General features: G+C 37.3%; 1 protein-coding gene across 9 annotated transcripts in view; it reads left to right on the top strand.

Annotated features, from left to right (window-relative positions):
• Positions 1-23,284, top strand: part of USP34 (ubiquitin specific peptidase 34) — a 140,953-nt gene that overhangs the window by 9,066 nt on the left and 108,603 nt on the right. For 8 of the 9 annotated variants that reach the window (XM_025148615.3, XM_046938654.1, XM_025148614.3 and 5 more), the window contains 4 exons: positions 13,245-13,332; positions 15,203-15,620; positions 20,789-20,839; positions 21,046-21,195. In XM_025148615.3, the coding sequence (XP_025004383.1) occupies positions 13,245-13,332; positions 15,203-15,620; positions 20,789-20,839; positions 21,046-21,195 (707 nt within the window). Of the gene's footprint in view, positions 1-13,244; positions 13,333-15,202; positions 15,621-20,786; positions 20,840-21,045; positions 21,196-23,284 lie in introns of those variants that run through there. The other variant, XM_025148618.2, reaches the window with a different exon arrangement.

The following is a 23,284-nucleotide window of genomic DNA, read 5'->3' as shown; positions in this document are numbered from 1 at the left end:
GCTTAAAGACCATTTGGATGTGGTGCTCAGGGACATGATTTAGCAGTGGGTTGTTAGGGTAGTATGGTTTGGCCATGGTTGGACTTGATGATCTTTAAGGTCTTTTTCAACCTGAGTGATTCTATGATTCTGTGATTGCTGTATACATAGTCTTGTGCCTTCATATTATTATGCATATGTATATCCTTTAACAGGGTTCCATAACAACTACATATTCTCTTTCTTTCCTGTGTTCTCTTGGATATTGATTCAGAAAAGATTAGAGATCAGTCCAAAACTTGCCTGTGGTTGATGGTAGTGCTGTGTTTGTGTCTTGCTGCTTTCTGCAAGTCCCGTTAAGTCTCCAACTGTACAGAGGGGAGCTTGTTAGTGAGGGAGACAGAGATTCTCTATCTGAGAGATGTACTTGTGTTTAAAAAACAAAACAACAAAAGACCATTCAGGCAAAGAAGTTTATTTTCTCTGTTATTTAATTTGTTTTAGTTTTACCAGCACAAGTAGAAAATAAATAAGGATTTTTGCAGGCTAAGATGTGCAGTTATAGTCATGAAGATGCTGGGACAACTTGAAAAATAATGTTGCAGTCTTCAGAAGCAAATGGTTCCACTGATTATTGAATGCTGATTGTACTAGTGACACCAGTGGCTGTTTGTTTCACTTTGGTTCTTGCATGGAAATTGATTTGGAATCTGAATGCTCAACATGAATGTACAACTGTCAGGATCTCTGATTTTCTTAATGCTTTATTGAAATATCCACCTTATTTGTAGTTTTAGAAGGATGTACTTCTGGAATTTGCCAGATCTGGAATGTTTGATGAAAGGTCAACTTCTTGAAGAAGAAAGCAAATGCATTGCTACTATTTTTGGATAATATAAGAGCAAAGACTTAGGCTGTTTATCTGTGTGGACTTGTGTGCATGCATATAGAAGTCCTCCGGGAGATTTGGTGCTGGAGCAACTGTTTGAAGATGAAACTTGTCAGAAGTCCGTGTGGAAGAATGTGTCTTTGAGTGTTCACCTTATTTTAGCTAATTTGTAGAAGGTGTGTAAATGACTTTGAAAGGACAAGACCACTGAGGTACAATTTCTATATCTGCATCCACACAGTAGTTTGATTTCCATCTAGGAAGCGAGTAGCAAGGTTTTTGTTGTTGTTTTTCTCTTTTATCATACTCAATTGAAGCAACTTCCAGTTCATTGCACAGTTTCATTAATTGCCTTGCACTTGAAAGTTTTTTATCTGTGTAATTATATACAGAAAGAGTGAAATGTTTGCTATGAAAACTGCAGTGAAGCAAAGCGTTGCGATTTTAAATGTGTTAGCTGAAAGGTTTGATACAGACATCACTGTTAAGTAGTGTGCAGATTGTTCGCTAGCTGGGAATGTGCTACTTCATACCTGCTGTGTTAATGAGTGGACAAAGATGATTTCTTTCTTGTAGATGCTTTTTGGCAGGTTAGTGAAGAATAACTGAAGACACTGGGGGTTTCTGCAAGCCTTGGAAAAGTGTTTTTGTCAAACGATGGAAGCACATCAGTTCTACTTTCTCATTTTTTAAAACCAGTTCTCAAAGCATGAAGTATTTATCTATGCTTAGTTCCACTTCTTAACCTGCAAGAGGATTTTCTTGGTAAGGCAGTCTGTTAACCATGTGAGTGTACCCCTGTACAGAAATAATGGGTTCAAGAAGTCACATAATGATCTGTCTGCTTTATGCTCTGTTTTGCAGCATTTACTGTCTTGGTATCTCTGGTATCTTGGTATCTGTGCTTCCCAAGCCATCTGGGGAAATTTGATCATTTTTCATGAGAGCTGAATTTCAATTTCAGGAAACAGTTGCCTGTATGTTAATCTATGACATGTAACTATTAAGTTGTTCTGAATTGGAGTTATTTCTACCACTATTATAATAATGATCATTCCCTTTTAAGTTGAGAGTCTGGGGAACTGGGCTAAAAAACTAAACTTTTCAAGAGATCTCCTGCTGACAGTCCCTGCTTTTTGCAAATCTAGTAATCAGTTTTAATTCTAAATGTTATGTTTATCGACAAAACTGACAGTTCTTTCATGTCCACCCTCTTTTCTGCTCAACACTGCTGGAAATGAACAGTGGCATTTTTTCAGGGAAGAACAAGCTCAGAAAAGCAGTATAAGGACCAAGATACCAAAATCTACAGCGGATTTTGTGAAATCATTTGTCCATAAAAGGGTTACCTAATACATCTAGTCAAGCTTTTTAGTCACCTGGTGTTTCAATCAGGAAGTGTATGATGGAATTGTACTCTGGGCTAGCTGTCATCAGTTGACACAAATCCAAACAAGGGTTTTTGTTGTTTTTTTTTCTTGAAACTGTTGTAGAATGGTACTGGGGAATGTAAGCTCAAAAACTCAAGGCAGTAAGTTTATTTTCTTGGATTAAGAATGGCCTGTGTTTTTTTTGTTGTTGTTGTTGTTGCATTGAACAATCTTACTGTCACGGGTAGGAATACAGTATTTCTTAGTGTATAAAGCAGTGTTGTTGTTTTCCTTTAAGCTGCCTTTTTTACTTGAATAATATCTAATGAAATTAAGTTTACACCACACATGGTAAGTCTCAATGTTCTGTTGATGTAGTATTTAAAACAGATATAGTCTGATCAAGTTGGATCAATTCTTGAGATCAGATTTTATTGTTAACTGAATGAAAGCTCACTTAAAAACAATGTCAATTTGATGCTTTTTGAAGTGAGCTGGCTTTGAAGTTGTGCTTAGCCATAGGTACAGATTTTAATGTGGATGCAGTTCTGGTACTTGACTTGCAGAATGTTTATGGATAGCAAGTGTATATCTGTAAGTGTGATCCCCAGGAAGGGGGTTGACTGTGCTTGTAATGAGGCTTAGTGCAGTATTGGCGATGCTTGTGTCAACAAGACATTGCCTTTAGCGGTCTTTTATTTCTATTAGTCTACTTCAAGGAAAAGAAAAGTGTTTTTATGCACTAGTGAATAAATTACTGAATACACCATGTGTTTCAGTGAATTATTAAATATTGATTATTTAGTGAAACAAATGTAAAACTTGAGTTCATGTGTTCGAAAGTTGAGAGAGCAGCTTTCTTTCATGCCTTTTCTCTGTACTTTATCCTCCCATTTGGAGGGTTGCTCATGTCTGTTTTGAAGAAACAAGTAATGCCTTGAAGTTCATATGTTCAGCAAGCTCTTCTTGGGCTTTCAGGAAAACTGCCTGATGCTCCATTTATTGACGCATTGCCAATTTATCTTTCTTACCTCCTTGTTTAAGCAAGCTCAAATATATTTTGTAAGAAATTAATACTTGTTTTTTCAGATTTTGTCCCTAAAAGCTTAACAACAGTCATCAGATGATTTTGTTATAAATTTGCCTGTAATCTGTTGCTTCCTAGTGCCTTAGATTAATGCAGTCACAGGCTCTGGCCTTACTCTCTTCTTGTGAGGGGGAAAGCTATTGTTGTTTTCTGTATCTGATTCAGCCAAGTAGTATAGCTAAACTTTGCAAGATTCCCTCTTGAAAACAGAATGTTTCTCTGAGTTTTTACTTTAATTTTTGCATTCCTTGATACTTTTAATTAAGACTAATAGAAAACCTCTTTAGCTTTAGAAACCTTGTTCATTAAATTCTACTACAAATTCTACTTATAAAAGTTTGTTAAAGTTAGAGTTCTGTTTTCACCTGAAATCAGTATTTTAAGAAGTTTCAGAGCTGGAATACATGGAGAAGTCATTCAAAACCAGAATCATTCGAGTTGTGATCTATTATTTACTAAGTTTATGCTATTAAAAAGAAAGAGTGAAAACAAGTACTTCATTTTAAAGTGGAGGTAAGCAATCTTTAACATAGCAGTCATTTCAGCACTGACAGTGTCAGCCCTAGCTTTGAAGTTCGTTGGATAATTAGAGATATGGTAGAAAAGACTGATTTTTATATTATAATTTTCCAACCCCAAATTAGTTCCGTAGGAATCTTGGCAGTGGCCATTGTGAAATGCTTAGGATGAGCGGTACATCTAGTGTACACTAAAGTGATGTCAAGCAGAGTTGATTTTGTGGGAGTATTACTTAAACTGAGTTGGATTTTTTTTCTATTAAGAGATGCAACAAATTTAATATGAAGATGCATGCTTCCCAGAATCATAACATCTCATCTTGGAATCAAACTCAATTTATGAAACTGAGCTAAAACAGGACTCTGAAATAAAACTTTATAAATCAATTCAGTAATAATAGATTTTTACCTTAGCAATGTGTGACTTGCTTTTCTCCACAGAGAAGCAGATATGCAGTATCTTAACGAATGGAAATCCCCAGGTAGCAGAAGCATTAAGAAGTGCAGTGTGAAAATACCCTATATCTCTTTGTAGCCACCTTGCATCTGAGACAACTCATGTTAAACCTGAGCTGACAAACGCTTCTGCACCCAGGCCTACCCTTGCTGTACCACCAGGATTCTGCTCCCCTTCTTAGGCTTCCATGGAAATGGAACCGCTCAGGCATCGCGCTGAATTTGAGCAAGCAGGCGTTTTGTGGTGCTGGTGTTCTCCCACCATCAGCATAACCTAACATGAATTGTGGGTTTCGTGCTTCTACCTAATCCAGGCCATATGTCTATTGTCAGGTGATGTTGCGTGGATTCAGTATCTGAACTGTGGCCTGCTCTGTGAACTGTGTGGGTTCACTGCAGCACAATGTCTTAAAACTTGCTTTGAAAGCTGCAGTGCTGCTCTGGACCTGATCTGATTTAAGCAGCTTAGTTGTGTTTTGTATTTCAGGTGGATGTCTAAGGCTTTATATAGGTGATAATTCATCTGAGCAATTCTGGGTAGGACCAGCTACAGTGTTCTGTGTAAATTTTCCGCTGTTAATCAAGATATGGCTGCGTTTAAAACAATGTCATGTGGAAGTGTCCTCCTTGGGAGCAGTTGCTGTAGCATGCTCTCTTCAGGATGGTACTGGTCATGTGATCATACTCTTAATAATCATGGTTGTTGGTTTAATAAAAATCTATGGCTGTTTCAAAGGAGCTTTATAACCCAGAGTAACTGACATTAGCACAGTGAAAACTTCAGGGTGGCAACACTTTTGAAAGATGAGAGTTCTTAAATTTCATACATCTTTTCAGTGTCAGCTCCTGCTATTTTGCTCCAGACTGCTGTAGCACTTTATGGTGAAAGAGGATAATAGGTGTTTCATAGGGAAGATGAAGGTGATAGAATTGAAAGAAAAATGTATGCTCAGTAAAGAGAGTGAGATTCAAAAAGAAAACATTTTGTGGTGTTTTCTGAGAAATGGAGATGCACAAAGATTAAAAATTACCTAAGATCAGCTGTTCTGCCTAGTTCTGGTGGAGCTGTATGTTACAAGCCATGGCTAGTGTGTGTCCCTATGCTGTTTGTTGAAACACTGAATTAAAATAAAACTCCTTGGGCCATTTTAATCTCGTGCTGGCTATGAGGAGTTGTGCAGGTGCTGAGTGACCAGCAGATGGCTGCTTTGGGGGTTCACTGAGAGACTGGTTATAGCTGCTTCTACCTTATCTTTTTGTTTAACTTCTCTGTTTCCATTAAAAAACAAACAAACAAAAACACAATATTGTTTAGAATTGCAAAAATTTGTCAGATTTGTTGAAATTGCTTCTATATTCAGAAGTTTGTTTCTGACAGATCAGTAAATTGATCATGATTTGTTTTATAAGGAAATGAGACTTAAAAGATTTGATAATTCCTATTTCTAAGCTATTGTGTTGTTTCTGTAGTATTTGCTTTGTAACCACTGTATACTTTGTGATTACAAGTTTTTTAGGAAATAAATAGATTTACCAAGTTGGAGCATTTATATTTATAAGAAATCTGGAGTTAGATTTAGTCTTAAAAGGATAGAATGGAAGTGTATATAGTTATCATTATGCTGTGTGATGATAGTGGGCATTGACAACTGAGTATCATGAACACCTCATAAAGGCACTCGGAAGCACCTTAACTGTATGATTATATAATTCTAATACTGCAGTATTTTGAGTGATAGACCTGATTTTTTTCGTACATTAAACTGGCTCTTGAACAATATTTGTAGTAGCAAAGAACTAAAGAGCCTTTTTAAAATGACAGTGCATTCAGTTCTACATAGTGCCCCAGCACTTTCTGGTTGTATATATCTAGTCAGTATTCTGGAGTGTTTTTGTTTTATAGAGACTGGAGAGTAGAAAGAACTTTTTCCTCAGTGAAAAGTAATAGGGAAGCTTTAATAGTTAAAACTGTTGCCACTGAACCTTAAGTTGATGCTGTCCTCATTGGTATTGTAAAGATCTGGAAGAACTCCAGTGAATAAATCTAAGACAACCATGAATCTTTTTTTTAATTTTTATTTTATCTTATTTTATTTTGTTTTTGAAGAAGGCATTCCAAAAGATGAAGGAAAAAAGAGAATGGGAGAGGTTAAGCTCTATGGTTGTCATATTGTTTACTATTTGTTGTAAACAAAAACCCGTACAAATAAGGGAAAACATTTCAGTGCATGCACATATGTTTCACTTTGAGCGATGGTAGTTGTACACAAGGTTATGTGTATATTTCTTTTAAGATTAGTACTATTGTGCCTAGCATTTTGTTTTGCGTGGTTCTTTTTTCTATTTTTTTCTGAGATTAACCTGCATTTTGAAAGTGAACAATTCTTTCCCATGAGAATATGATATTAGATGAGGCTTGGGAGAGAAAAGGGATAAGGGAGGAGAATCTGCATGCTACTAGAACTTGTTCCAATTTTGAATATGTAGAAATTAGTTTTATTTATTGTTTTCTGTTTACTCACTGCTGTTTTATTTTGTTTGAAAGTAGAGGAAATAATACTTTTTAACAAGATCACTTTTACTTGCCATTTGATTTTTATATTTAGTGAGATAAGTGATCTTTGGATATTCCTCACAAGTCTTAGTATGATAGTTGTCATTGGGGTCTAATGGAAGTCTGTTTATCTAGCTCTGAAGTTCTTGTGCTAAAAAGCACTTGTGATCTGAGTTTTGTTTTTTAAGAGTTGAAATTGTATGGTCCCTTGATCAGTGTTTTTCTCATCTTTTGTTACTGTTAGGCTTTAGTAACTTTATTAATAGACTTTTTCTTAGTTCGGGTGATTGTGTTGTTTTTAGTACTGTAAAATACCCTGAACAAATCAGTCTTTTGTTGAAGATAAGGTATATCCCTCAAATTTGTAAGTAAATTGGAAGTAACAGCAAGGAATGTTTATTCGTGTTCATTTGTTTTTCCTGAAATGTTCTGTGTTTCACTTGTCATGTGCTTTGGCCTCTTGTGAGCTACTTCATTAAATTTAAGAATGAAACACCTAAAAACTTACAGCTTAGAAAGTGACTTAAGAAGGCAGCACAAAACAAGCAATGAAACCTACTCCCAAGTAATTAATAGTTATTTTGAGTAAGTAGCTCAGACCTTTCTCCAGTGGTGTTATTGCAGCAAAAATTTCTCTAAACTGTCTTGTTGCAAGGAATCGGTGAAATGAGATGTTGCTAGTATGTAAAAAGAGCTCATTTCCTTTGTTGTATCTGTAGAACATTTGGCTGGAATTTACCCACAGGCTAGTCTTTTTTTTTCTTCCCACTGGTTAGTTTTGTCTTGGATGGATCTTCTTTTGATGTTTAGAGTTCTCCTTTCTGTGCTCCTTTTCTAGTAGTATCCTCAGTTTCTTTGCCTGTAGCTCTGGATTAAACTTGGCTGCAGCAGGCAGATGTCCCCAGGTCTGAGTACTCCAGGCAGTCTGGCCCTTTACACGGTGTATCTCACTGCTTATTTCTTCTAGTCTGCAAAGGTTGGTTGCTAAAGGCACGTGATGAGTGCATGCTTTTGCTTGCTGTAACAGCAAATGAGTATGCCTTAGCACATCCTGCAAGTATTGCTTCCTTAGATCTGAAACTAGGAGATGAGAAAAATTCTTAACCACCAAATAAATTTGCAAGGGGGATTGTCTTAGGAAAAGTTTTTCAAAAAGTTCTACATGGCTGTCAGTGCTGGATTTGAAACCCTGAAAATGTGAGACAGTGGGGAGGCAGCAGCTTAAGGAAGACCCGAGGCATACAAGATGCTTAAATATGGCAGTGAATAAAAATACATGCTTTATTTAAAAGACTGTTTTAACTACTGGTCCATTCAAGGTAGAAGAAAAAGTTTGAAAGATGAGTGAGAGATCTGGAAGTGAAGTCATATGCAGTTTAGGGAATCCTTACAGAACTGACTAAAATCAAGAAATGCACAGGAATGATGAGTGCAATCGCTACTGTTCCTTTTCTGTATGTGGTGTTTTTGTTTTTTTCAACTAGGATTTTTTGGAAAGGCTTCAAAACAATTTTTGCTATACTTAAAGCTCCATGTGGCCTTAAAGAGAGGTGCTGTAAATCGAGAGTATCCACAGAGCTGATATTCACAATAAGCCAAGAACTCTGAAGCCTAAGATTAAAGTCCTGATTGTGAGAACTTAAGTCAGCTGTGTTGAAAAATGTCATTTCTACTAAGGGATAAATGAGCCTCAGTTAAGGTTCATCAGGAGAAGCCCTGCAGGATGTGCAGCTGCTCCTTTTGGCAGACAGTGGCACAGATGTATGGATGTGCCACCTTGTATATGGGCTGCTCTGAAAGTAATGCCTTCTATTTTATGACACTGGCCCACAGTATCAGAGGTGGATGTTGGTGGTATGGCCGTTGAGGTTGAACCTTCCCACCAATATTCTGTTAAATTTTGTTGTCATGTGACAGATAGTAGCAGAGAGACAGTCTGACAAAACGGCATCTGATGTGGCAGTGTGTATGAAGCAAAGGTGTGTCTTTGAATTCCTCCCTGTGGGAAAAATCACAGACAGTGACACTCGTCAACGCTTGCTGAATGTTGATGGAGACCAAACAGCACAGTGAGGTGGTGGGTGGTGTGTTTCAGCACTGGTGACAGTGGGTCACCTCCACTGGTGCAGATTCTTTTGAGCACAGCATGTGGACGTTTGTTCATTGCTGGCAGAAGATGCATAGATAATAGTGGTGATTATGGTGTAGTGTTTTGCAGCTGAGAATTTATCAAATAGTGTTATTGTAGTCTTGGTATCTGTTGTGGTTTCCATGGAAACAAATAGGGGGCCTTACTTTTTTACCGACCTACACAGATCGTGTTAAATCCACTGGGAAACTGAAGCCTCTGTACAGTTGCTTCTATTTGAAGCTCCTTGAGTACTTTCAGGAACAAGAGTAATGTTATTTCTAGGGTCAAGCATGTTGCCACCGTATTATTTCACAGTGATTAATAAATTAGACAAATTGGGTTTGGTCTACATGTAGGGTATATGAGCAGGGAAATAGCAAGCTTAACTGCTAGATGGGATCCCCTGGGAAACCGTCCTTAAGGGCATAGGAACAGAACAGAGCTGGCAGCTCTTGAAGTATACCCTTCTGTGGGTGCAAGAGCTCGCCATCCTCCAGCAGAAGAAATCAAGCAGAGGAGATGGGCTGCCAGTGTGGATGAGAAAGGATCTGCAGCTTAAACTGAGGGAAAAGAGAGAAATGTACAGGAAACGGAAGCAGGGTTGTGTAGCCTGGGAGGAATACAGGGATGCTGTCCGCATGTGTAGAGATAGGGTCAGGAAAGCCAAGGGACAGATGGAGCTGAACTTGACGAGGGATGTGAAAAATAACAAGAAGGAGTTCTACAGGTACATAGGCCGAAGGAAACAGACCAAGGAGAGTGTTCCTCCTCTGATAAATGAGAACTGGCTTCCTCAGACATGGAAAAAGCTGAGGTACTCAGCGTATTCAAAGTACTGAAGTACTTCGGCATCTGGATGAGGAGCTACGAGATATGGTTTAGTGACTTGTGGTAGCAAGGGTAGTGGGAGGATGGTTGGACTAGATAATCTTGTAGATCCTTTCCAACCTTCTGATACTATGGTTCTGTGACTCAGTGAGTGCTTTGCCTCACTGTTCACTGGTAGTCAGGCTCCCCGTGTCTGTCTGGACCATGAGCCTCTAGGTGAGGTTGAGAGGAGCAGATTCTGTCCCAGTGTAACAGTGTAACAAGTCTGAGACCCCCTCATGAAACTGAATGTATGTGAGTCTATGGGGCCAGATGATATCCATCCCAGGGTTCTGAAAGAGATGTCTGATGTGGTTGCCGAGCCGCTCTCCATCATATTTGAAAAATCATGGCTGTCTGGTGAAGTCCCTGGTGACTGGAAAAAGGGAAACGTTCTTCCTTTCTCCCTTCCTTAAAAATGGGAGTACCCAGGGAACTACAGGCTGGTGAGCCTCACCTCTGTGCCTGGGAAGATCATGGAGCAGATCCTCCTGGTTACCATGTTAAGGCACATAGAAGATGAATGGGTGATCCAAGACAGCCAGCATGGCTTCAGCAAGGGCAGACCTTGCCTGACCAATATGGGGGCCTTCTATGATGGATTGACGGCTTCAGTGGATGGGGGAAGGGTGATGGATGTTATCTTCCTGGACCTCTGCAAAGCTTTTGACATGGTCCCTCACCACATCCTTCTCAATAAATTGGAGAGGTATGGATTTGAAGGATGGACTGTTTGATGGATTAAGAGCTGGTTGGCTGGTCACAGCCAAAGGGCTCTGATCAGTGGGTCTATGTCTGTGCGAAGGCCGGTCACAAATGGTGTCCCTCAGGAGTTGGTTGGAACCTGTGCTCTTCAACATTTTTATCAATGACATAGATGATGAAATCAAGTGCACCTTCAGCAAGTTGAGCGGTGCAGTTGGTATGTTGGAAGGAAGGGAAGCCATCCAGAGGGATCTGGACAGGCTGGAGAAGTGGGCCCACGAGAACCTAATGAGGTTCAACATTGCCGAGTGCAAGGTGTTGTACTTTGGCTGGGGCAATCCCAGGTATTTATACAGACTGGGAGAAGAACTCTTTGAGAGCAGCCCTGCAGAGGAGGACTTGGGGGGTCCTGGTGGACAAGAAGCTGGAGATGAGCCAGCAGTGTGTGCTTGCAGCCCAGAGGGCCAACTGTGTTCTGGGCTGCATTAAAAAAGGGATGGCCAGCGGGGAGAGAGAGGTGATTGTCCCCCTCTACTCAGCTCTTGTGAGGCCCCATCTGGAGTACTGCATCCAGGCCTGGGGCCCCCAGTACAGGAAGGACGTGGAGCTCTTAGAGTGCGTCCAGAGGAGGGCCACTAAGATGATCAGAGGGCTGGAGCACCTCTCTTATGAGGAAAAGTTGAGGGAACAAGGCTTGTTTAGCTTAGATAAGAGAAGGCTCTGGGGAGGCCTCATTGTGGCCTTCCAGAACTTCAAGGGAGCATATAAACAGGAGGGGTAACAGCTGTTTCCATGGGCTGATAGTGATAGGACAAGGGTAAATGGTTTTTGAGTAAGGCAGGGAAGGTTTAGGTTAGAGGAAGAAGGTTGGAGGAAGGAGGTTTAGGTTAGAGGGGAGGAAGTTTTTTCACTCAGAGGGTGGTGACACACTGGAACAGGTTGCCCAAGGAGGTTTTGGATGCCCCATCCCTGGAGGCGTTCAAGACCAGGCTGGATGTGGCTCTGGGCAGCCTGGTCTAGTGGTTGACGACCCTGCACATAGCAGGGGGTTGAAACTCAATGATCATTGTGGTCCTTTTCAAACCAGGCCATTCTATGGTTCTCCAACTGGTAGGTATAATGCACATACCTGTTTGGTTGTTTTTGACCCAGTAACACAAGCTTCAGTACTGTATCACTTCTAGACTCTACACTTCATGTGGCAATTGTAGATGTGGCTCAAAGGAAGTACCCATTTACTTAAATTTCAGTACCTTATTCTTAAAAGAATGTAAATGTGAATGTCCTTCAAAGTCAGAAGGCTGCTCTGGAAGTTAGGTGTTACTGATTTACTTTGTAGCATGTGCTTTTAATCAGAGAGAAGTGGCAAAGAGGCAAATTTTATTAATGTAAGAATGCATATGTAAGACAATTGGCAGAGAATTGTGGAACCGCATGGAAGTTTAGGGCAAGGAGGAAATGACAGTTGTGCACTGATAGTTGGAGAAAGGTCTACAAACAGTGAACAGAATCCATTGTTGATGTGGATGAGAGTTCAACTACTGGTGATGTTTGGCTTATTGGAATGCCTCAGCATTTTATTAGATGAGAGTGGGACACCTGATAATACCTCATTGATAGTTTTTTTGCTTTTGAATTTGATGCATAACTGTTCTGGTATCTGGCTCTAATAAATGCGAAGATTTATCATTTTGCCACTTGGGGATTCATTATGGTTAAATAATTAATATAGACATGTCTGTATTTGGTAGTAATAATCATCAAATAGTCTGAAATAACTTTCATGTAGTTTGCACATTTACTCTTAGCTTGATAGTCTTTTTTTTCCAACCTTTGTCTGACTAGGAGAAGGAAGTTAAGGTCTCATGCTCATCTCAAAATAAATATTTTTAAAATGTGGAGGGGGGAAAAAAGAAAAGGAAAGAGAAAAGAAAACTGTCTAATGAGTGAAATTGTTGAAGATGTGTATTTGAAAATGTGCATCCGTCAGTAGTTCCCAGTGGAGTTTATGATGTGTACTTCATGTTGAGCTGTCTTTTAATTTTAGTTATTTTGATTCCTACATAGATTTTTAAAATATTTTTACAAACATCCTGTTCTGAAACACTTGCCTGCCCTTGCAGCTAAGGAGTGAGATTTTTAATCACAAGTGTGTGTACAGGGAGTAGGAAATCTTTGTTTCTACAGTAAAAATCTGTGGAATTAGAAATGCTAATAACTAGGGATATCTTGAGTTTTTTTTTTTAAGATTCATTTTCCGTACTTGGAGAGGTTGCCATTAATCAATTTGCATGTGGGGTATTGGAGTAGAAGAAAAGGCTGTTCTGAGTGACTAACTTAAACAGCAGTTTCCACTATTAGTATGCAATTTCTGTTTTAAAGTTAGTTGCATTTAAACCTTATGTCTGTTTACTGAAAGGAAAAAGTAGATAGATTTGGTTTGTTTATTTTTCTAATATGAAAAGTTAATTTATTCAGATGTTATGCATTTTCATCTTGAAAAACCTTTGATATAAAGTTACTGTTGATATAAAGTTACCTTGATTGGTGTTTATTATTACAAAGTGTTTTTTATAATTTTTCAAGCTATGTTTTGGATTCTACTCAAATAGTAAAGATAATCTGTAATTAAAGTATAGCAATTACATGAGTTTTTTTTGCTGCTAATATGTTCTTGTTTTCATTCAGTATCTGATGTTGAAGGTGCTGATGGATTGCAGCTCAGAAAGGAACATGTGCTCAAGATATTTGCTTATATCAATTCCTGGACACAAAGGTATTTATTTTTTTTCAATGAGTTTGTGTTGATGATAATGCATCTCATAAAGGGCATACTGTACAATGAATTAAAGTGCTCATTTAATTGTGAATCATGAGAATATGTTTTTAAATAGGTGAAGACACTCCACTTACATGATACTAAAAAGCTTTTACTTTCTGCTTCGCATCAGAAATTTTAGGTGCATTCATCACTATACCTGCGCTGGCAGTAGGGAATACTGAATATTAACTATGTTTAACTCACTGAAACAAAAAAACACACAACTGCATTCAGAGGTATCTTCAGGTGCTGTAGCTCAAGGCCATCTTTGTATTTCCTCAAAGAGAGGCAGCACTCTCTGCCCATCTGAGTATACCCATTCTGAGTAATCTCTTTATGTTTTCTTCCCCTGTCTTCTACCTGCTTATTTTTCAGAAATGGAATATATAGTTTTTGTATTATTGTAGTAGCTGAGAGCTCTGATTATAAACTGAAATCTGTTGTGCTGTATGCAACAGGAGAGAGGTCTCTACTGGAAGATGGCTACCTTTTGTAAGAGTTGCATCATTTCTTAGAGTTTGAGTGGGAGATAAATGAATCCATCTCAAAGATTGTGTTACAAGCAAATAACTTTTTATCTTCATTGAAGCTCATTTGCTTATTGATTACATTTTTTCTACTTTCTCCACGATTTCGATCCTCTTATTTGAACACCTTTTCTTTTCTTCTGTGGAAGAAACAAATGTTCCCAGACTAAGTTCTGAGTTTATATATCTTGGGTGTTTATGCACCCAGAATGTCTTTGGTATATCTAGCTACCTTAGCCCATGCCTGTATGATAGTTGTCATACAGATTGATAATTGGATTGTCTTTCCTATTATATTGTTAGAACAGTGATGTGCAGTTTTTCCATTGTTCTTTTCAGCTTATGGTATGTCAGTAGATATTCAGAGGAGTAATCTCCGAGTCTACCAAGTAAAGGAAGAAGTGAAGATAGTAGATTCTGCTTTTTCTGTATGGTTAAAGGGTACTAACGTGCATGGGGTTTTTATCTACCCAAATGCAGATAAAGGAAGTGAACTTAAATACTCAATTAAAAATGGTTTTGTGACCCTACTGATTAAAAAACAGTTTGTGCACAGCTAACATGCATGTCATGTGGTTTGGTGCAGCAGTATTGATGGGGAAAACTAAGTGAAGAAGGGATTCAGGAACATTCTCAAGAACAGTGCTTCTTTAGTATTTCAGTGAGCTTACCTGTAAGATACCTTATATGTATTTTATTTGAAAGTAATGGTGTATTTACAGGGTTTAAGGAAAGCTTTGTGATTCTAACTTACTGATACAAATAAAGCACTGGCTTTATTTGGACTTTATTGCCTGTATGGTAACTGTTCAGTCATGGCCTGAACCACTGATTGGTAACCTGGGGAAAGGACTGGGTCAGCCCTGGGAGCAAAAGGTGAAGGCAGTTCAGCTGTGTGTGTGACCAGAAGGGGTGGAGCCTGGCTCCACCTCTCTTAGACCCCATTTAAGAGCTGACTGCCACTGTGGAAGGATCTCTGGTTGGAGATCCAGCCTTTGTGGAGTTTTTTGTCATGAACCTAGGTCTTCGGAGATGAGTGACCGTTCCTTTCCTGTTTGTCCCTTTTGCTGTTCCACTCCTGTATCGCCTTTCCACCACACTAATCTTTCTGACTGTAATATTGCCTTTATGGGTCAGTCAAATATTTTTGTTGTTAAAATAGTCTTAATGTGAATAGTCCTTTTTGTTAGTCATCTGAGTATTCCAATTTGTCCTTTTTTGGTCCTTTTAACTCAATTTTGATAGAGTCCAATCTTACTGAGATTTCAGGAGATTTTATTTTATTTCTTTTCTTACAGGCAATGTCTGTGCTGTTTCAAGGAGTATAAACATTTGGAGATCTTTAACCAAGTAGTATGTACGCTTATTAACTTAGTGATTGCTGAAGTTCAAGCTCTGCGGGACCAGCTCTGTAAACACTGCACTATTAATATAGATTCAACATGGCAAGATCATAGTAATCGTGCTGATGAGCCCCTGAATGTAGAAAGAGACTCTCATGAGGAAGAAAATGGGGAGCGGCAAAGATCTATAGAGAAAAAAATAGATTCTGCAAGAACTTGTATCCTGACTGAGGAGTCATCAGCAAAGAACACTGATGCTTTTAGCTGGAGCACTGATGAGAAGGAGAAGTTGTTGCTGTGTGTGGCAAAAATCTTTCAGATTCAGTTTCCTTTGTACACTGCTTATAAGCATAATACTCATCCTACAATAGAGGTATATTTTTATCTTGATATGTGTATTTAATTATCTTGTTACAGATTGTGTGTTCTTATTAGTCTGTTTGCTGAGAGCTACTTTTGCACAGGATGAGCAAATTCAGCTCTCATGTTTACTTCGGTAGGTCTTACAAGAAAATTTTTTTTAATTACACTTAGTCTTGCATTTTCTTTAAAATGTGCCTAATTGTTGTAGGTAATACATTGATAAGTGTTGTATGGAACTGTACACTGAATTATTGTGCTGTTTAAATAACAGGAAGGCAAAAAGTAGTGAAGCCTTTCTTCCAGCAGGTAACGTATTAATAGTTTAATAATTTATTTTTATTATCATCTATGGTTCTAAAAACAGAGTGTCGTAAACTAAACAAGAAAGTCTGGTCTTGCACAAAGTTAGAATAGCTGTTTAGTTGACTGGAATAACAAAGCTTTGTACAAATAGTTTTGTTCTGCAAGTCTGATTTTTCTCTGTGGTATTTGAGATGCCTCTACCACTAACTTTTTCTGTATTTTATTCTGAATGCAAAACAACAACAAACATAAAACACTTTCAAACTCTTGGAAATGTTCCAGAATAAATGTTAGCCTGTTAGCATTTCCTTGTTGAAACATGGAGAGGTTTAGTTATATATGTTTAGTTCTATAAACAAAGCTTCTCTCCAACAAACTTCTGAAAGAGTCAAAGTGGGGAATTAAACTACAGTTAAGTTAGTATTTTAATTTTTTTTTATTTATACTTCTGGAGCTCTAGAACTCTGAGTAAGCTTGCATTCTAAACTTCAGTTCAAATTGAGATGTCATCATACATCCTTTTTGTTTATGTAAGCTAGTGTGATCACAAAATATAACCAGTTCTTAATTAACGGATCCTTCCACATCTGATGATAAATCTAGCTAAAATACTATGTGGTTAGATGGGCAGGACAGCAGTTCTTTTCAGTGAGCTCTGTGAAAGCATGGGTGTAAGTTAACATAGGTTGTTTCACAGATACGTGTGAATAGAAAAAGGAGGCATAGTTCAGGATTTTCAGGTTTCCTGTCATTTATCGTGGTTTGCCTTTTAAACCTTAACCATACAGAAATATATCTGTAGTTCAGCCTTAGCAAGTAGAAGCTGAAGACGACTGATATATTTTCTCAGATGAAAATTAAAATTAAAAAATCAATGACTTCCTACAGAAGCTAGTTTTGTAGGAATACACAATGAAAAATTTTAAAACAGATTTTCTATGTATAAACACACTCGTTTCTTTCAAATGACTGTTTAATGTATTTTTTTTTTCTTATTTAATTTCACTTCCAAATGATAAAAAGAAAATAGTAAAATGCTTGTAGGGATTTCTTCTCCACGATTGGCCACAGATACATGGTAGATTGTGGTATTGTGAACAGCTGTCACTCTGGACACTATACGTGTTGTGTAGATCATTTGAACTATTGAATGTATTTATTCATTAGATCTGCTAAAAAACATAGTTTGAAAGGAAGCAGAGACTGAGAAACACATTCCTGGAGATGCAGGCAAGTGAGGAAAAAGTGCTTTTTCCTTTTCTGCTTAACTTTTATGTACCCACAAATACACTGTGGGAGTTTGTTAGCCTGCCATACTTAGATACATTCTTCCTCTTTATTGTAGTGTTTTCTTTTAAAGGATAAAGCATTAAAAATATCTCAGCTTGTGAGAAAAATGATTGTAGTTAAGAAACTCAAGGGTACTATTTTTCTACAGTAGTAGTGATAGCTATTTTAATATCACAACTTTCTGGTACTTCTTGAAGTTTAGAATTTAACTTCAGATTTCAGTATAGAACACTTAGTTGAATTGAGAAAAAGTTATTAATCCTGAATAACAGAAGTGGTTTTTGTTTTAAAGCAGGCTTAGACTCTGTCTTCAAGAACTCATAAAACAACAAGAAAAAGTGTATGTTTTGAGTGCACTGTTTATACTTGTAGGCTAAATAGATTCCTGGGCAGACTAGATATGCCAGGTATTGGTGGAAAAAGCCAGTGTAGCTCTCAGAGCATTTCCATTCTCCTGTCAAGAGGGAACATTTCTGATGGAAAACAGACTCTAGTCTTCACTTTAGAAATTTCTCGTTCCACATTCTTGAGTTTAACTTGCACAGTTTGAGTCATCAAGTCCAGTAAGGTTTCATTTTGCCTAGAAATGGATGAGACTAATGAGGCTGTTATTTAAAAATTTCCAATGTAATGCTTTTACATGTTATCATCTTCTGTTAATGATTGGACATAAATATTTACTTCACTCTGTGTACACGTCCAGAATCTTTTTGTTTAATGACGGAAGAGTTCTTGAAGTCTAATCCTCTTACCAGGTATAAGGATTAGATTAGATTCCAAAGCAGATTTTAAACTTGACCATCTAGCAGAGGAGAAAAACTTTGTTACGAAAGTAGCAGGTTTTCCCTATTTTAGATAGTCTGAGTTGGGTAAAAAGAACAGTAAAATTTAGAAAAGGATATCAGCCCATAGTTGATCCTATAGACTCTGGCCTTAAATAATATGGATAAATAATCAATTTTTGTCTTTTACACATTTCTCACTTCAGAAGTATCATTGAACAAAGACAGGTTGGTAGCCAGGAGGGCTGCATATTAACAGCAGAAACTCCATGAACAGATTGTTTCTGACAGCAAAGCTTATGTGGCCCTGCAGGGGGAAGAAATACAGAAATGTGCTGGACGTGAGGACAGTGACACTGCATTATGTGGAAGTAAATCAGGCTTACATTACTTGAGAATTGATGAATACATACTCTTGACCCATATAAAAAGAATGTGGGTACAGTACAGGCAGAATGTTTGCCTCAACTTTTCTTACACTTAGCAGAAAGACACTTTTCATTACATTTCTGATAAGTTTGATTTTCCAGAAGAGTGCAACTGGTTGTGATCTGTTAAGGAACAGTTAATCTCAGGTTGTGAACACTGAAGAATAAAACTTCTGTGAAGATAAAATCTGGAAGCAGGCTGTTTACTTCTGTTGAAATCTACCAATATTTTTGGTGTGCAGAAAGAGAAGGATCTTTGTGTGTATTTTTCATCATTAAATTCACTCTACTTTTATAAATACACTTATTTGGGGTTTGGATAATTCAATATCCTTATAGAGATCATGCATACAGGGTAGTTCAAAACAGTGTACTCTGTTCTTCAATTTATACATGATGCAGCAGATTTATATATGAGCAAGTCAGAGGGGGAAAAAAGTTCTAAAAATGGAGACACTTAAAATCCTGTAGACAAAAGAAGCAAAAAGCATGAAATGCACCCCTGAACTTTGCACTAAAAATTCCTCTAGACATGAACGAATGATAAATCTTAAGGGAATAAGCCAAGTGCTAAGCAGTTCTTGATAGAAGATAAAAAAAAAAAAAAAAAGGAAAAAAAGAACAGTTATTTGGGTGCCCATAGTTCCCTAATGCTTTTGGACATTGCCATCTCTGCTTTTTGTTTTCAGGTAAATCTTTTTAAGAAAAGCTAACCCTAATCAAGTATTTCCACCCAAGGTTTTGTCCATGACAAAATTCATGGTTAGGACAAACCCTAACCCAAACTTCAGTTAATGTATTTCTTCTGAAGTTGTGGTGTTTTTTAATGCCATGTTAGATTCCCATGAGGATTTTTCTACTGTTTACTTATGAAGTTGATCTTAAAGATTGCTCTGTTCTGTTTCATGTCTGCAAATACAGAAATCATGTTTCCAGACTCAGTCTCTCAATGATGACACTTTTAATAACCTTTGCAGGACTCACACAATAGACATATAGAATAATAGACACAATAGAATAGTTTGTGACTTCTAGATTCTAAGAAATTTAGTTCACTTGACAGTTCTTTATTTTGTTCAAGAAAACTGATGAAATTTCTCATGTTATTTCTGAGTTTTTCACAATCAGAGTACTGAATGCTTTTTCTTACATACCACTTACTGCCTTCGAAGCTGTTTTAAAAATAGCTATAAGAGTATCACAAGTTCAAGCATGACTAAGTTCATCAGAAGGAATGAATGCTTAAATGTGTTCAATATGCTTCTCATTCAAAATGTTTGTATTGATCTTCATCCATCCGAAATCACTTGCCACCAGCATCCTGTGGTATAGTTAAAGAAGCTTACTTCTGTAGAGGTATTTGAAATATACTCAGGAAACTTAATTTTAAAACAGCTTTATCTTAAACTTGTATTTTGGTTGCAAATATCAGAACTGGATGTTTGGTACAAAAGGATAGAAAGGGGAAGAATGTGTACTGCAATTCCATGGCAATATTACAGTATTGCAGTCACATTTTACTATAATTTGACTGCCCTTTTGCCCTCAGCCATATGCAAGATATAGGCAATATATGTAGCAACCCTAAAAAGGGAAATTCTAGCTTTATACTGTCCAGCAAGTGTTGTGTTATAAACAAGTAAAGAAAAGCTGTCTTTCTAAATTCTCTTCAGTTTAGTACTTCTGGGAAATATTTTTCTCCTCACAACAGATAGCTTACAGATTGATAGGGTTATAGGTTTCTTTCTCCCTCTTTAGCCTGTGAAGAGTATTTAGGTCCTTATTTTATAAGACTTGTTTTGTTATATGTAAAATAATGTAGTAGCTGAAGTTGAGGATTTATAGCATTCTGATGGGAGCAAATAATTTGGTAGTTTACCCCTTAGGTTATTTAATGTAGGATTACAGACTATTCTACGTTTCATCGAACTTAATGTGTTTGGTTATATGTCTCATTTTTAATTGAAAATGCACTCAGAAGCACTGAGATTAATTCTGTCCTGTAATTCTCATACAAGCATGCAACCAGTGTGCTAGACTCTCCTCTGTAGCATTTCTGTTGAAAAATTGTGATCTTGAGGGAGTAAAAAGAGAGGGAAGGGTTGAAGAATTATCTTTTGATCCCAGCCATTGAGAGCCACTGCTGAGACGTTACCCTTAATGTATGTGTTTGTGTACTTACATTTTAACAAAAATAAATTCATGAATATTTTGCAGTGTGAAAGAGGAAAGCCTGAGCTTCTGGCTTCCTCTAAATTAGGTTTTCAGTTTTTCTGATTGACTGTAATATCTGTTAATGGTCACTTGTGTTTTATTCTAAAAGTATGTTTTCATTGCTTATGTTAATTAGGTGTATTTTTTCTCTTTTTAAACAGGATATTTCTGCTCAAGAAAGCAATATACTAGGAGCGTTCTGTGACATGAATGTAAGTTGTCCGTTTTTTGAATAGGAACATGCACATTTCCTAGAACCTTGAAATAGGAAAGGGATAGGAACCTTTGTTCTCTCCTCTGTATTGATTGCTGTTATGGTAATTTATTTTATTTCAAATTTCCTGTGTAACTGAATGACTCTAGTATTGATTGTTAAAGTTCTTCTGCTTTTGTTAAATAAATATTTTAATTTCTCTAGGATGTAGAAGTACCACTGCACTTGCTTCGTTATGTTTGTCTGTTTTGTGGAAAAAATGGCCTTTCCCTCATGAAGGATTGTTTTGAGTATGGAACCCCTGAGACACTGCCATTTCTTATAGCACATGCGTTTATCACAGTGGTGTCTAATGTAAGTACTCATCTTGATGTTAATTTTAGATGAAATACAGAGAAAACAGTTCTGAAGTATGGAAAAATTCCATAGGAGCAGGGAAGGAAGAAAAGCACTAAAATTTTCCGTGTTGAAATACTTTCCTGGTTCACAGAGGCAGCTTTTCACCATTGAAATCCTATGTGTATGCCCTGGAGGCACATAACTAATGTGGCAGGTTTAGTTCATTTCATCAGCCCTAGACATCAGTCTTGTAAGAGCCTCAGAAGTTACTTATAAGAACATTTTTGGATGTCCTTCTTGTCCCTGAAGTTGTGTTGTGAAAATATTTTAAGCTGCTTTTAGGGTATATTAGCCTTTTATATGTTTCCTGTTTGGAACAAAGGGAAAGCCTACGGATTTCTTTTCCTCTCAGTTTTCTGTGGTTTTATCATTTATGCACATTTGAAGTGTAGAGGGAGCCGTGTTTTATTATTACTTAGTTTTAGGGTAAGTGCCCTTCACTGTTTGTTCATTCTGAATAATAGCAGTGTTTTGTTCCAAGAATTACGAATTGACCTTAGTGGAAATCTGAAGGAGATTGGTAATAAAAATGAAAACTTCTTTCTGAAAAAGGATGTAGTGAAGGATTTGTGCAACGTGAATTTTAAGTTGGGACCTGTCTTGTGGATGTCACATAAGGATATAAAGGAAACCAGTAGTTTGCTATGCATTCTGAGTAGTGAGTTTAGCATAATTTTTACATTGATTGATTGCAGCAGTGTTAAATGTTTAAAATCAGATCCTTGTTTCCACACATCTTTTCCTTGCTGTTACTGAACAATTCAGGATGATGTTCCAAATAAGTACTGAAATGTTTGCGCTGAGAGAACTGGTTACTGAAATAAAGCCGGTGTTTGTGATCTGTATCTCCTACTCCATATCCTTTTAGTGTAATGACTCTTGACTTGTAGGTCAGAAAACAGATGAGTAAAGCATGATGCCGTCAGTTCATGTAATGTTACATAGGAGGACTGCCGCACACCTCAGTGTGTTATGCTGCTGTGTTCTCTTCTGCCCCTTACTGTAGGATCTGATGAGCTCTTCATCTCTAGTGGTTGTCAGAGCAACCTGCTGATATGTCTTGTGCCAGTATAGCAGCTGACTTGCTCCTAACCCTATTATGTTAGAGAGAACAGAGAGAGAAAATAGCAAGTTGAACTGTTGTACCTGAGTTTCATGTTTTTAGTGAAATAGGTTCTGGTACAAACTTGAGAACAGACCAAGTGTTATGTGGTACCAATATATAAAGCAGGAACCATAGTGTATAGTTATTGTTAAATACATTTTCACAGTAGTATAAATTCTCAAGAATTGCATTTCATTTAACAGATTCCTAGAAATAGTAATGCTAGAGTTGAAGTCAGTGAGAAGAATGAGTTGTTTAGCTTAAATATTTCAAAAATATTTTTAAGTAAGATTTTAGTGTAGATGGACCAATTGTTTTTCATTAAAAAGATAGCTTTAATCAACTCCAGGAGGTATAACAAATTAAAGTGGAAATAGTAAACTGAAAACAAGTGAATCATCTACTAACAACTTGTAGCATTAAGCTTCTAGTAGATAAAGCTGCATCATCCTTTGGGAAGGATTTGCACTGTTTCTTCTAAAAGGAAGGTGTGCATCTCATCAGGTGTGCTGTAAAGATGCATGCAAGAGAAGACCACCAGCACAAGTTAGTATGTTGTTCAGGACAACTGAACAGCTGCTTTATGATGATTACTGGTGTTTCCTATACACAAAGGACAGAAAAAAAAATACTGAAAAAATGTTTCCTTGAGATTTTTTATGCAGTAAATTTGCTTTCACGGAGTGTCTTACTCAGACAATCTTATGTCTGTAATGAAGCCAGCAAATGTAATATAATGCAATATGCATCACACAGAGGGAACTGGCTAGTTGGCAGTCTTATTTTTTCTCCAACTTGCTGCTCTGCAGGATGTTTTTGTAGCATCATACATTGCAGCAGCACTGTTCTGTCCTAAAATATTTTGTAGCTGTCTTTTTTAGTATATATTTTGTTCCACCCTCCTTCCCTTGTTTCATATTTTGTGGTATTTGCGCGCAA

The sequence above is a fragment of the Gallus gallus genome, chromosome 3 (genome assembly GCF_016699485.2).
Source record: "Gallus gallus isolate bGalGal1 chromosome 3, bGalGal1.mat.broiler.GRCg7b, whole genome shotgun sequence".
Taxonomy (NCBI): Eukaryota; Metazoa; Chordata; class Aves; order Galliformes; family Phasianidae; genus Gallus; species Gallus gallus.
This window is presented reverse-complemented; position numbering and strand designations above follow the sequence as displayed.